Source organism: Ictidomys tridecemlineatus, chromosome 2 (genome assembly GCF_052094955.1).
Source record: "Ictidomys tridecemlineatus isolate mIctTri1 chromosome 2, mIctTri1.hap1, whole genome shotgun sequence".
In the NCBI taxonomy this organism is placed as follows: Eukaryota; Metazoa; Chordata; class Mammalia; order Rodentia; family Sciuridae; genus Ictidomys; species Ictidomys tridecemlineatus.
The window spans coordinates 54897322-54910226 of record NC_135478.1 but is presented as its reverse complement, the minus strand read 5'-3'; the positions used below and the strand labels follow the sequence as shown (position 1 = coordinate 54910226).

The 12905-nt window shown below is 43.5% G+C and overlaps 1 protein-coding gene across 6 annotated transcripts in view; it reads left to right on the top strand.

The window, feature by feature from the left end:
• Adamts9 (ADAM metallopeptidase with thrombospondin type 1 motif 9) overlaps window positions 1–12905 on the top strand; it is a 159011-nt gene that overhangs the window by 44199 nt on the left and 101907 nt on the right. For 5 of the 6 annotated variants that reach the window (XM_078038605.1, XM_078038604.1, XM_078038603.1 and 2 more), the window contains 3 exons: window positions 3749–3894; window positions 11721–11902; window positions 11998–12134. In XM_078038605.1, coding sequence (XP_077894731.1) covers window positions 3749–3894; window positions 11721–11902; window positions 11998–12134 — 465 coding nt within the window. Of the gene's footprint in view, window positions 1–3748; window positions 3895–11720; window positions 11903–11997; window positions 12135–12905 lie in introns of those variants that run through there. The other variant, XM_078038608.1, reaches the window with a different exon arrangement.

The following is a 12905-nucleotide window of genomic DNA, read 5'->3' as shown; positions in this document are numbered from 1 at the left end:
GGAATTATGATTTGTCGGATTTGCCTGGTAAATAGTTTTTTTTGTTTGTTTGTTTGTTTTATACTGGGGATTGAACCCAGGGGCACTCAACCACTGAGCCTCATCCCCAGCCCTTTTTATATTTTATTTAGAGACAGGGTCTCACTGAGTTGCTTAGGGCCTCGGTGAGTTGCTGAGGCTGGCTTTGAACTCATGATCCTCCTGCCTCAGCCTCCTGAACTGCTGGGATTACAGGCCTGCTCCACTGTGATTGCCACTGTGCCCAGCCAGTTTTGTTTTTTTTTTTTAACATATTTCCAAAACATCCCCAGCTTGTATCACCCTATTTCTCTGAGTTTCTTTCTCTGTTTTGGATTCCTGGTAGCTAGATGGGAAGGCTGAATTTCACCTTGATTTTGTGTTAGTTAAGAATTTTGTTCAGGTTCAATCCAATTATTGTGTTTTAAGCAAATTGCCTCTTTATATGATACAAAAACTAGACAAGTTATGGAGCTATTATGTGGCTCATGCCTGTAATCCCAGCAGCTCGGGAGGCTGAGGCAGGAGGATTGTGAGTTCAAAGCCAGCCTCAGCAACTCCGCGAGTCTCTATTTCTAAATAAAATATAAAAAAGGGCTGGGGATATAGCTCAGTGGTTAAGTGCCCCTGGGTTCAATCCCCAGTACCACCCTGCCAAAAAAAAAAAATAGAGAGAGAGAGAGAAGAGAAAAAGAAATGAAAGTGTTAGGGGCTGGGGTTGTAGCTCAGTGGTAGAACACTTAGCATGTGTGAGGCCCTGGGTTTGATCCTCGTACCACATAAAAATAAATAAAATAAAGGTATTGTGTCCATCTACAACTAAGGGGAAAAAAAGAAATGGAGGTCATGCTAGTCCCTTATCTGAAGGGCTGGAGGTCTGAAGGGTCCCAGATTCCAGAGTTTTCTTGGACAGTGGGATATTCACATGCACGTAGTGAGCACCTTGGTGACGGGACCCAGGTCCTGTGCACCTTGGACACACAGATTGAGGACAGTCATCCACAATATTTCTGGTCTCCCTTGGTTCTGATCAGCACCCATCATGTCAAGTCCAGTGGGGAACGGTGACCATGGCCTCGTGTCCGCCCTTAACAAGTCTGGGATTCGGGGCCTTCTGGGTTTTGCGTTTTGGAACTGAGATAGTCAGCTTGCTCAGAGCAGTGCCTGGCCCCAATCCTACCTAAGCTGTACCCTGTGCCCAGCTGTTCCCAAGGCCTCCTGTCATCAGACCCGGGTCAGCCTGGGCAGAGGGGCTCCCTTTCCAGCTGTGAACACGGACTCCCACCCTGCCCTGGGCCACAGAGCCAGTTTCCAGGAGCCACTGCCACAGCCAGGCCTGCTGACCTGTTGACTTTTGGCCCCAGGCTGCTTGGTCCTAGGTGTGGCCACGTGTGGCTACCATGCATTGAAATGCCAGTCTGGTCTGGGGTGCACTGACGAGTGAAATACAGCCAGGTTGTGGGCCCTAGAGGGCAAGAGAAAGCTTCCTGCAGTGGCCGCCTCTCATTCTGTCATCAGACCCAGGACATGTGTGAGGCCCTAGGTTCCCTGATACTTTGCAAGTGTTTGAGATATTGGGTGGTACTGAGTATATATCAACATTATGTATTATTTATATAGTGAGAGACATAATATGATGATATATGGTATATATATGATGGTATATGGTATGTGATTATTATAGATCAATAATTATTAATATATATGTTATTATGATGTTATGTGTTGCATATAGTATATGCATGTATACATATACATATACACACATACATATATGACATACATATCTTATATATCACATATAGTATATGTGTATGCACATAAGTATACATATAATATTTATGTATATCATTCATAATATTTGTAATATATGTTTATTATTTATAATTGTATTATATGTGTGAATATACATATATCACATGTATATTACATCTATATATTCATATATTACATGTATATTATGTGTATAAAATACATATGTGTGTATAACATGTATATACATGGAATGTATGCATGTATATGTAATATATATTTATAATATTATACATATTAGGTATGTGTATGATTATGCATATATGTGCATATATAATCATACATATGTGTGTATAATTATACACATATATCATACACATATAATATATAAACATATATTAGCAATACAAAAACTATATGTCTATACATTCATATATAACATTTCAAATATGTGATATATATAATGTCTTTCCTAGGCACACATACCTATGATAATGTCTGATTTCTAGATTTGGCATGGTAAGGGATTAACAGCAATAGTTGACAATGAAATAGAAAAATCAAAGTAATTTTTATACTGACTGCATGTAGAATTAATAATGTTTTTAGATATATTGGGTTAAATGCCATTAGGATTTATTTCGATTTTTGTTTCTAAAATGCTTTAGTGTGCTTCTAGAATTCTCTGTCCTCTCTTGGGCCTAGTTAGCTCCTCCTGGGCGGGGGCCCAGCCTGGCACCTCTGCCTCTGCCCTCCAGAGGCGGCTCTGTCCCCCTGAGACCCGTCACACAGCCACAGGCCGCTCCACTCCAGAGATCTGAGAGAGCGGTGGGGTGTCACCCTCCTGCAGCCACTGCCTTTGTCCACTGCTCGGTGACCTCAGCTTTATGTCAAGGCTTGCCACCCCCACAATGGCAGAGGGTCCACGTGGGCCACTCCCTGTCCTGCTGAGGAGTTTAACTTAATTCTATTTTTGTAATATCTTTATTTTTTTTTGTTGTTTATTTTTCTGTGGTGCTGAGGACGGAACCCAGGGCCTCATGTGTGCGAGGCAAGCGCCCTGCTGCTGAGCCCCAGCCCAGCCCCTATTTTATTTTTTATGATTCTTTTAAAATCATGGCCTCCCTCCTGCTCTCCAGGCTGCAGAAGCTGAAGCCTTAGTAACAGCAGCAACAACAACAAAGGAATCAACTTTAGGGGACCCTGTGAGGGCCCTTTGTTACTTCCTGATCCTAAGTATCTTCTTGAAGTGAGTTTATAGAAATCATGTAACTACTTTTTCCCCCTCCCTCTTCCCTGGTGAATTAAAATTGGGTTTTCAAATCCAAGGGGAGCTAGACAGGGTCTCACTGAATTGCTTAGAGCCTCAATAAGATTTGGGAGGCTGAGGCAGGAGGATTGTGAGTTTAAAGCCAGCCTCAATAACTTAGTGAGGCCCTGAGCAACTCAGGGAGACCCCGTCTCTAAATAAAATAGAAAATAGGGCTGGGGATGGGCTCAGTGGTTAAGCGCCCCTGGGTTCAATCCCTGGTACAAAAAATAAAGATAAGAAAAGCAGGAAAGCATTGCTATTTTACTGGAGGCCTTATGAATGGAGGTCCATATGCAAATCTCACTCTGTCCTGTCCTGCCTACCACCACCCTGCCAATGTCCACTCCGTTTTTTTCCAAGATGGAGACTTGAGCAGTCTGAAGCTGGCCACTGGAGTTGCCCTGCCAGCCTGCAGCCCCTCACTCAACTGGCTTTTTTTTCCCCACAAGCAAGCTATACCTGAAGACCCAGCCTAATATTAAGATCCTTACAGGGCTAAATCCGCACAGTGCTCACTCTCCCTATAGATGGCACATGCGCAGCATTTCATAAACTATGGTAAAGAATAAAGAGATGAGAGAGGAAGGACGGCATGTTTAAGAGGACAGGGTCCTGCAATGACTCCCGGCACCAGCCCTCCCTCACTGTCACCCTTATTAAATACAGCACTGCAAGTATGGATTTTGTGTTCCCAAAGAAATGGAGGTCCCCGCGACTGACGGATCCTGGGGAAGTTGGAGTCACTTTGGAACCTGCTCAAGAACATGCGGAGGGGGGATCAAAACAGCCATCCGAGAGTGCAACCGACCAGAGTAAGTTCTAGAATTATCGTTGCCTGCCAGGGGTGGGGGCAGGGGGCAGGGTTGGGGAGCTTCCTGGGGGAATACTTAGCAGGAGGCTGACAGGAACATGGTCCAAGATAGTCAGCAGGTAACTCCAGGCACCTCTCCATCTTCTCCTTATTTAGCCCCCCAGGTCCTTCAGTGTTAGATTGGTCTCCCAAGCAGTTGGGAGGTCTGCTTGGATTGGTGGGTCTGCTTCCTGGTTTTGGCAGTCAGATGGGTCTCAGTGCCACCTGAAGCGTGGGCCAGCTTGCTCATGGAGGGCACACTTACTTGCACAAGGAACTTTTTAAAACATGCATAAGGCATATTCATCCAGAGTTCAGTTAAATAACACTGAGATGCCACAAAGGCTCCCAGGATCCTTTATGGCTATGAGCAGCAGACCCCAGATATCCTGGAGCCACAGGTCAGGGAATAATAATAATAATAATTATTATTATTATTATCATTATTATTTGATACCCAGGGGTGCTTAACCACTGAGCCACATCCCCAGCCCTTTTTTATATTTTATTTATAGAGACAGGGTCACAATAAATAAGTTGCTATAAATAAGTTATTTAGAGCCTCACTAAGTTGCTGAGGCTGGCTTTGAATTTGCAATCATTCTGCTTCAGCCTCCCAAGCTGCTGGGATTACAGGCAGGCTCCACTGCAGGGAATTGCCTTTTGAATCAGTCTAAATTTATAGGCGAGACTCCTGGGGTTCCCATTCCATAGCCTGACTGTGTCCAGGTGGGGAGTTGGCCTACCTCTCAGTTCTCAAGATGTAACCCTGCAGCCTCTGCCAGCCTAGCCTCGCTATCACTTATATGTTCCAGTAAGGCATGGATCTTGCGTTTTGTTTTTTTTTTTTCCAGCATTTACTATGTGTTTGTCAGGGGTGTAGACAGTAAAGCATATCTTTACGGTAAAGCACGACATTTGATTCTGCATGAATATGCCAGAAGTAATGGTTTACATGTCACTTCTTGGACTTGTCATTGTCCAAGGAGTCTTCACAGTGTAGGGGTAGCTTTAGATGTATAAATCAATGACTTTGATTGATTGATTGATCAATTGATCAATGGATTGATTGATTCAAAGTCTCCCTCTGTTGCCCAGTCTGGTCCCCAGCTCCAGGGCTCAAGGGATCCCCCTGCCTCAGCCTTCTGTGTAGCTGGGACTGAAGGCATGCACCACTGCACCCAGCCCATCTGCTCTGGGATCATGTAAAACAAGTCTGCCTTGAAGTACTCATTTATTTTTTTAACACTTTTGATTAGCGATAGCAAACTCAGTTGTGAAGAGAAGTAAAAAAGAATGAAGGGCTAGCAGACTATAAAAGTTTATCCTATCTGGGCATCGTGGTGCACACCTGTCATCCCAGCAGCTCTGGAGGCTAAGGCAGGAGGATCGCAAGTTCAAAGCCAGCCTCAGCAACTTAGTGAGGCCCTAAGCAACTCAGCGAAACCCTGTCTCAAAATAGAATATATAAAGGACTGGGGATGTGGCTCGGTGGCCCCTGGGTCCATCCCCAGTACAAAAAAAAATAAATGTTTATTTTAGAGTAAAAGTGGTACAATTGTGCTGGGTGCTGCTCATATCTAATGTTGACAGTGTGTTTTTTGTATAAGAAAAATCTGCATTTTATTTACAAAAATAACAGAGCTATAAACCACTGGTTTATAAGCAATGGTCTAAGTAAATGTTCTATGGTACAAATTATAAATAATGATAAGTTTATTTTTGCTCACAGTATAGTATAAATATCTTGTCTGTTTAATATTAGTCTTGGGCTGGTGATAGAGCTCAGTTGGTAGAGCGCTTGCCTCTCATGCACAAGACCCAGGGTTCAATCCCTGCCCCACACACACACACACACACACACACACACACACACACACACACACACAAAATGGTCTCCAAGGAAGAAAAAAGCACAAAGACTGGTTCATAAAACTAACATTGTAGCTATAGGTAAAAATGAATAAACCTTAGATTTTCTACATAGCATATCCTTTGCATTTTTATAGTTGGAGATATAGTGTTCATATTCAGAAAATTCAAGCACAAAAAGTGAAAAGTTTTTGACACCATTTTTCTTATCCCCTTAAGAAATTTCTGCTGAAAAATAATGTTTTTCTTTTTTTATATATATGCCAAAAAAAATAATTTGATGTGTATCAATTCAAACTTTTCAAACAGATTGCGGATCTTGTGTGTATTATATGAAATCAGTATCCCAGAATTTAAAGCGAGGCTCGTGTTACTTTTTAAACCTAACTATATATCCTAGCTGCTTGTATTGTTGAAGTTTAAAATCAAGTCTTTTGATTAACATTTGCTCAGTGTGTAGAGCACTTGCCTAGCTGGCTTGAGGCTCTTGGTTCGATCCTCAGCACCACATAAAAATAAACAAATAAAATAAAGGCATGTTGTCCATCTACAACTACAAAACAAACAATGAACATCAACAAGACCTTTGCTGTTAGCAGCAAATCCAGTGATTATTTTTAACGAATTAAAATTCATCGGGTGCCTACCTTGGAACCAAATTATATACTAAGTGCTGTATTACTATATTTCGAATAGTAGATGCTTTATAAGTGCTTCTTAAACTTTGATTCCAGAATATTCCATTCCAAAAGAAGTGCCCTTTTGGTTTGGTTTTGTGTTGGGATTTTTTTTTTTTTTTAAGTCTTAAAGCCATTCTTGAAGAAATGAGGAAAGTGAAGAGAGATAAATCACTCCCTAATTGGAAAGGGCAGACAAAGAAAATCACCCCAGTGTGAAGCTCTCACCAAAAGGAGTCTGAGCTTCAAAGTGAAACAAAGATCCTCCCATTCAGAAGTTAAGAGCCGATCATTAAAGACCTCAATTAGAGGCCTTTGTCCTTGCTGTGTGCTGGGAGAGACTTGGGGGAAAAATACAATCCACCTCCTCTAGGGTCAGTGCCACATCGTGCCATTGAAACTCCTCTGAGCCATTTGCTCTTTAGGGTGCTCCTGTTAATTGAGGAAAGGAGACTGCTTCTGAATACTTGGGGGGGGGGGGACGTACATTGGAAAAGTGAAAGGGACACAAAGCAGAGAAAATCCCCACCCAATCTCAGTGCAAAAGCTTGTTCAGAGAACTTCAGAGCAGAGGGCTTATTTTGTATAAGGTGGAAGTGGTTCCTTCTGGCTCCGGCCCTGCCAGCTAGAAGATGTGTTATCAGGACCCATGGTTTCATGTTTCACAAGGATCTTGAGGGGAACAGTCCCTCCTCACTGGGAATCCTCTTTTTCTCAGTTGGATGAGCCTTTAGAATACATAGTAAGCTCCATTTTTAGGGTCCCATACATGTGTCTCCTAGGGACACTGGATTGTTCTATTTAGCATTTTAACGTATCAATGCGATTTAAGAATGTATTTAGTTAGTATCTGGAAATTTTATGCCATGTTTTCAGGATTCTCCCCCTGCCTTGAAATCAAAAAAAGTCATAGAAGATACATAGTGCAGGTGCAGCTCGGGAGGCTGAGGCAGGAGGATTGTGAGTTCAAAGCCAGCCTCCACAAAAGCAAGGCCCTAAGAAACTCAGGGAGACCCTGTCTCTAAATAAAATACAAAATAGGGCTGGGGATGGGGCTCAGTGGTCGAGTGACCCTCAGTTCAATTCATGGTACAGCAAAAAGAAAAAAAAAAAAAGATAAGAAAAGTAGCTTTCCCCAAGTTTGGGTTGAACTACAGGTGGAGGCCTGATATTTGTCTTAAAATGCTTGCTTGCTTTTTTGTTTGTTTGTCGTTAATGGTATAGGGGATTGAACTTAGGGCTGCTTAACCACTGAGCTACGTCTTCAGCCCTTTTTTTACATTTTAGTTAGAGACAGGGTCTCACTAAATTACTTAAGGCCTTGCTAAGTCACTGAGCCTAGCTTTGAACTTGGGCTCCTCCTGCCTCAGCCTCCGGAGCATCTGGGATCACAGGTGGGACACCGTGCCTGACTTTTTAACTCTCCATTTGACCCACCCTGTACATAACAAGATGCCCACATGTCTTGGTTTGTAAGGTTAATCCCACTTTATGTCTGTTCCCCTGGGGAAATTATTAATAGCTCTCATTTTCACTCCTGTGAAAGTGTCCTGGATTGGACAATTAATTATGCGGGTTTCCTGACATAAGAAACACATGAAAGAGTAAAATCTAAACTGGGCCCACCAGAAAATGTAAAAGTTAGAACATCAAAATAAGACCAAGTGTCAGAGCTAGAAGATGTATTATCAGGCTGCTGGGCCCTTTGGTTGTTACTTTGTGTTCAAAATTTGGCCCTGAGCTTCCTGGTAGCCTAAATAAAACAGGTAATAGAATTGCTCCAGTCTGTCAAAATAGAAAAAAAAAAAAGTTGTGCCAATTCTCTAGGTAAAGCAAAGAACTTTCCTTTTCCAGTGCTACTATTTTACTTTTAAATTAAGAGACTGATGGAAATAATAATAAACTCAGATATGAGAAAAGGGATCGTGAACTACATATTTCCTGCTAGATATAGCAACTGTGATGAAATCTTACTTAAAGGTAGAATACACCTGTGATGATCTTTGCAAAAATCCCTTCTTAACTTTGGCCAGTCATCATCCCAAACTTCCTCTCTGTTTACAGGTCATGGTTGTGTAATGTGCCAGAGGAAAGATCTAACTTGGCTGTACAAGATAACAATGACTCTAGCAATTTCCTTCAGTCCTTCCCACCTATCTCTGGCATGCAATATCTTTAAAGGATCTTAATAGTTAGAAAATGTGGTGGATATTATTTTTAAAGCTGAATTTTCTATAATTTGGGGGTTTTGTCTACATGGAAACATTACCCTCCTATCCAGTTAAATTATTAAATTATAAATTTATTTTTTCCATGCTGAAAGGTAAGTTCAGCTGGCTGAAGCTTTCGCTAGCACACAGTGCCATGCAAATTCAGCAGAAACCACATTGTCTAAGAAGAAATGCCATATAGTTCAGAAGGGCACATTTACATTCATTAAAGTCATATGAAGGCTGGGTGTGGTGGTACGTGCCTGTAATTCCAGTGGCTCGGGAGGCTGAGGGAGGAGGATCACAAGTTCAAAGCTGCCTCAGCAACTTAGCAAGGCCCTAAGCAATTCAGCAAGACCTTGTCTTAAATGAAATATTAGAAAAGGGCTGGGGATGTGGCTCCCTTCACTCCTGCCTACCTAAAGAACCTCTGTTTTCCCTAGCCCGCCCCCCTTACTGTGAATTAGCATCTGCTATCAGAGAAACATTCAGCCTTTGGTTTTTTGAGAGTGACTCATTTCACTTAGCATGATAATCTCCAGTTCCATCCATTTACCAGCAAATTTCATTCTTCTTTAAGACTGAGTAATATTCCATTGTGTATATAGACCACATTTTATTTGTCCATTCATCTGTGGAAGGGCACCTAGGTTGGTTCCATAGCTTAGCTAATTTAGAGCAATTTCTTTAAAATGATAATCAGGCTGAGACCATGAGCCATGCGGCATGCCAAATTTGGTTCATGGACCATATTTTGCCATACCCTGTAATAGCTAAGTGTTTATTAAACACGGTATGCAAAGCCATGTTCAAGTGCTTTGAATGTAATGGTGAAGTTAACCCTCCCTACAGCCCCACGGAGTAGATGGTGGGTGTTTTCTCCCTTTTACGGACTGAGAAGCTGAGGCTTAGCGGGGTGAACCCGCTGGCCTGAGATGGTATGTTGTTAATGCAGGCCTGGGATTCAGACCCTCTGTTTCTAGAACCCGTGGAAATAGCCCCTAGCAGGGCTTCCTCTTACAGATAGTGGTTCTTAGATGTTGTTTATCTTAAAATGTTTTAATAGAAATAAATCTTAGCTTGCTATTTCCTCATACTCCAAATAAGCAAAGTTGGAAACTACTAATAAATTTCAAGAATCAGCCAAAACGGTACATAAGAGAACAACAACAACAACAACAAAAATCTGCTTAAAAATGTTGTTTTCAAAGGGGAAAGAAATACGAGATACTTTGGGGCAATTAATAATCATTCTACCACAGTCAATTGGAACATTAAGAGACTTTCCATATAGTTCCTACCTTAGGAAAACTTGAAGGGGGTCCTCTTTAGTACATTTAGAACAGGTTTTACCTGAGCAGGTACGTGGGCCTAATGAGTTATTCATGTGTAATTCGTGATATTCTATGCATGAGGTGGAGGTGGTTTGCTACTTACAGAAAGGGTCTGGTATCCAGGAAACCAAGCCTGCATCTCTAAGTGGCTATAAAACCAAAAAGCCAAGACTCAACAGTTTCTGGGGAGCATAACAGAAAGAGCACAGAGCAAAATCCTGGACAACTTGGATTCTAGTCCTGACTCTGCTCCTCTATTGGCTGTGTGACCTTGGGCAAAGTACTTAACTTCTCTGAACCTCCTGTCTCTTGGTTTAAAAGTACATTTATTGCCTACCCTTGGGCAATAAATGAAAGTCAAGTGCATACTACAGATTCAAAGCACATGGACTTAGTTGTATTGAACAGGGAAACAGTCAGACATAGACACTGCTGAGTGACATTGCAGTTTGTATTCTTAGATTTCGCTTTTTCATGATAAATAATGGCAAATATTCATCCGACTCCTGGTAAGCTCCTCAGATTCATCCAGAAGCCTCACATTTCTTTCACATAAAGATGGAGCCCCAAGACTCCAAGCTTTTAACTGTGCTCTCTCCTTACTTTACAATCTTTGATCTAAGGAGCACATTTATAGCAGTGTGAGGCCAGGCTTCCCCCAGGGGCCCTTCCTGAGTCCTGGCCACTCTTCAGGAGCATTGAGTTGCCCTTCCATGTCCAGAGTTGGTACTCAAACCGACTGCTGGCTCAACTCAGATTAGACTGGGCAATGTTGACACATGATGTCACAGTAGCTAACATTTTCCATCATCCATTAGCAACATTCATTTCAAAGGAAGGGGTAAATCGAGGTTCAGAGAGGTTGAGTTCTTAGTCTAAAGCTACACAGTGAGGGCAGGGTGAGACTGGAACCCAGGTCCCTGCTCCAGCACTCTGGCTGTGTCTCATTCCATGTTTTATGTCTGTGGAGCTATTTCCCGTATCCTAGAAGCCCGGTTTGGGAAAACAAAACAAAACCAAGCAAAGCACTCTTACAGTCAGGATCACTCTCTCAAATTCAATGTTTATAAAAAACAAAGGTAAAAATTTTTCAGTTCCGGCGTGTCCCAGGGTAGCTGTTCCGGCCCTGGTGGGTGACCCCAGTGTCCCACGATTCTGTGATCTCCCCCTTTTCCGTGGTGAATTTGGCCAGCTGCTGGCTGCTGGTGTGTCCTCCGGGGAAAGCGCAGGTGCAGGACTGCAGGCCGAGGGTCAATTTGTGCTGTGGTGTTGACCATGGCTTCACAGTCCCACGAAGGTGATGAAGCAGTATGTCCTCCTCTTGTATGAGTCAGTCCACAAGGGGACACGTGCCTTTTCTTCCATTTTATTGTAAAACAAACCAACCAAACCAACAGTGGTTGGGAAACAGGGAGGGGAGTTGCCGGAGGAGTGGAGGTGGAAGAGCCAACAGCCCATTTCACAGATGTCAATGCCGAGTCTTGCCAGAGTTGCCCAGATGGGCCTCCATGGTCTATGTGAAACTAATGCCGGCATCTTTAATAGAGAGCAGAATGCAAACCCAGAATCTGGAGCCCCTGGCCTCCCCTGGGTCATCTGTCACCACCAGTTTGCTTCCCTCCATCACAGGAAGTCATGAATGAGATAGAGATGTACAGAGAAACCCATTGTGTGTGCGTGTTTATACTTTCTCAGGCCCAAAAACGGTGGCAAGTACTGCGTGGGGCGCAGAATGAAGTTCAAGTCCTGCAACACGGAGCCCTGCCTCAAGCAGAAGCGAGACTTCCGCGATGAGCAGTGTGCGCACTTTGACGGGAAGCATTTTAACATCAACGGTCTGCATTCTAATGTGCGCTGGGTCCCCAAGTACAGCGGAAGTAAGTGCCTGCGGGTAAGGGCCCCGGGACAGGACGGTGGGCTGGCCCTGGGTCCAGGTGCGCACATGTCCCATGGAATGACGTCTCCCCTGCAGTTCTGATGAAGGACCGCTGCAAGCTATTCTGCAGAGTGGCCGGGAGCACCGCCTACTACCAGCTCCGGGACAGAGTAATCGATGGAACGCCTTGTGGCCAGGACACCAATGACATCTGTGTCCAAGGCCTTTGCAGGGTGAGTCACAGATGGCCTTCTCTTCATGGTGCTGTGGATTGTGGTTTGTGGCTTCCTTGATAGAACAGCACGCAGTCCTGAGCAAGGCTTCTCAAAGTGTGGTCCCTGGACCAGCATGAGCGGCGGCCAGTATCATCTGATTCTGACCCGCGCTCTGTCATAATTTAAGAACCACTGCCCTGGGTTTTTCCTGACTGTTTTAGCCTCTATGGGGGCCCCCAGATCTCCCCTGAAGGTTTATTATGCTAATTTACGCTCCTTTAGTGTGACCTGAGTCCAAGGTTAAACCCAAATGCTCTCTGACAGCATTTCCTAGAGTGAATAGCTGTGTTCCAGAAAGATGTCAGGAGAAGAGCTGGCCTCGCTCAGATTCCTCTTTGTGATTTTAACCCTAATTGCTTCCACCTGAGACGTGCCTGTTAATTATTCTTGGAAGATAAATTGAGAAACTTCTGGCAGACAGCAAAGTCTCTGTGACTTGCTGAGTGCTTGGTACCTCTTCACAGTTCTCACTGACCAGAAACTAGTGCTAACTGTGCCAGGTTCATTCAGGTGATGTGTTTCTCCCTGAGTGTGGTCCAGATGCAGATGACAGTTCCTGGGGACAAGGATTTGTTGCACAGAGCCCCTACGAACCTCACCCCTTCCCAGCCTGCACCTGCAGGGCAGGTCCCCTGTTCCGTCCAATCCATAGCAACACCTTGAGGTCCTTCTCAAAGAGTGGTTCACACAAAGGGACAAAAGGGACAAGCCTGTGGCCTCTCCTTTCCA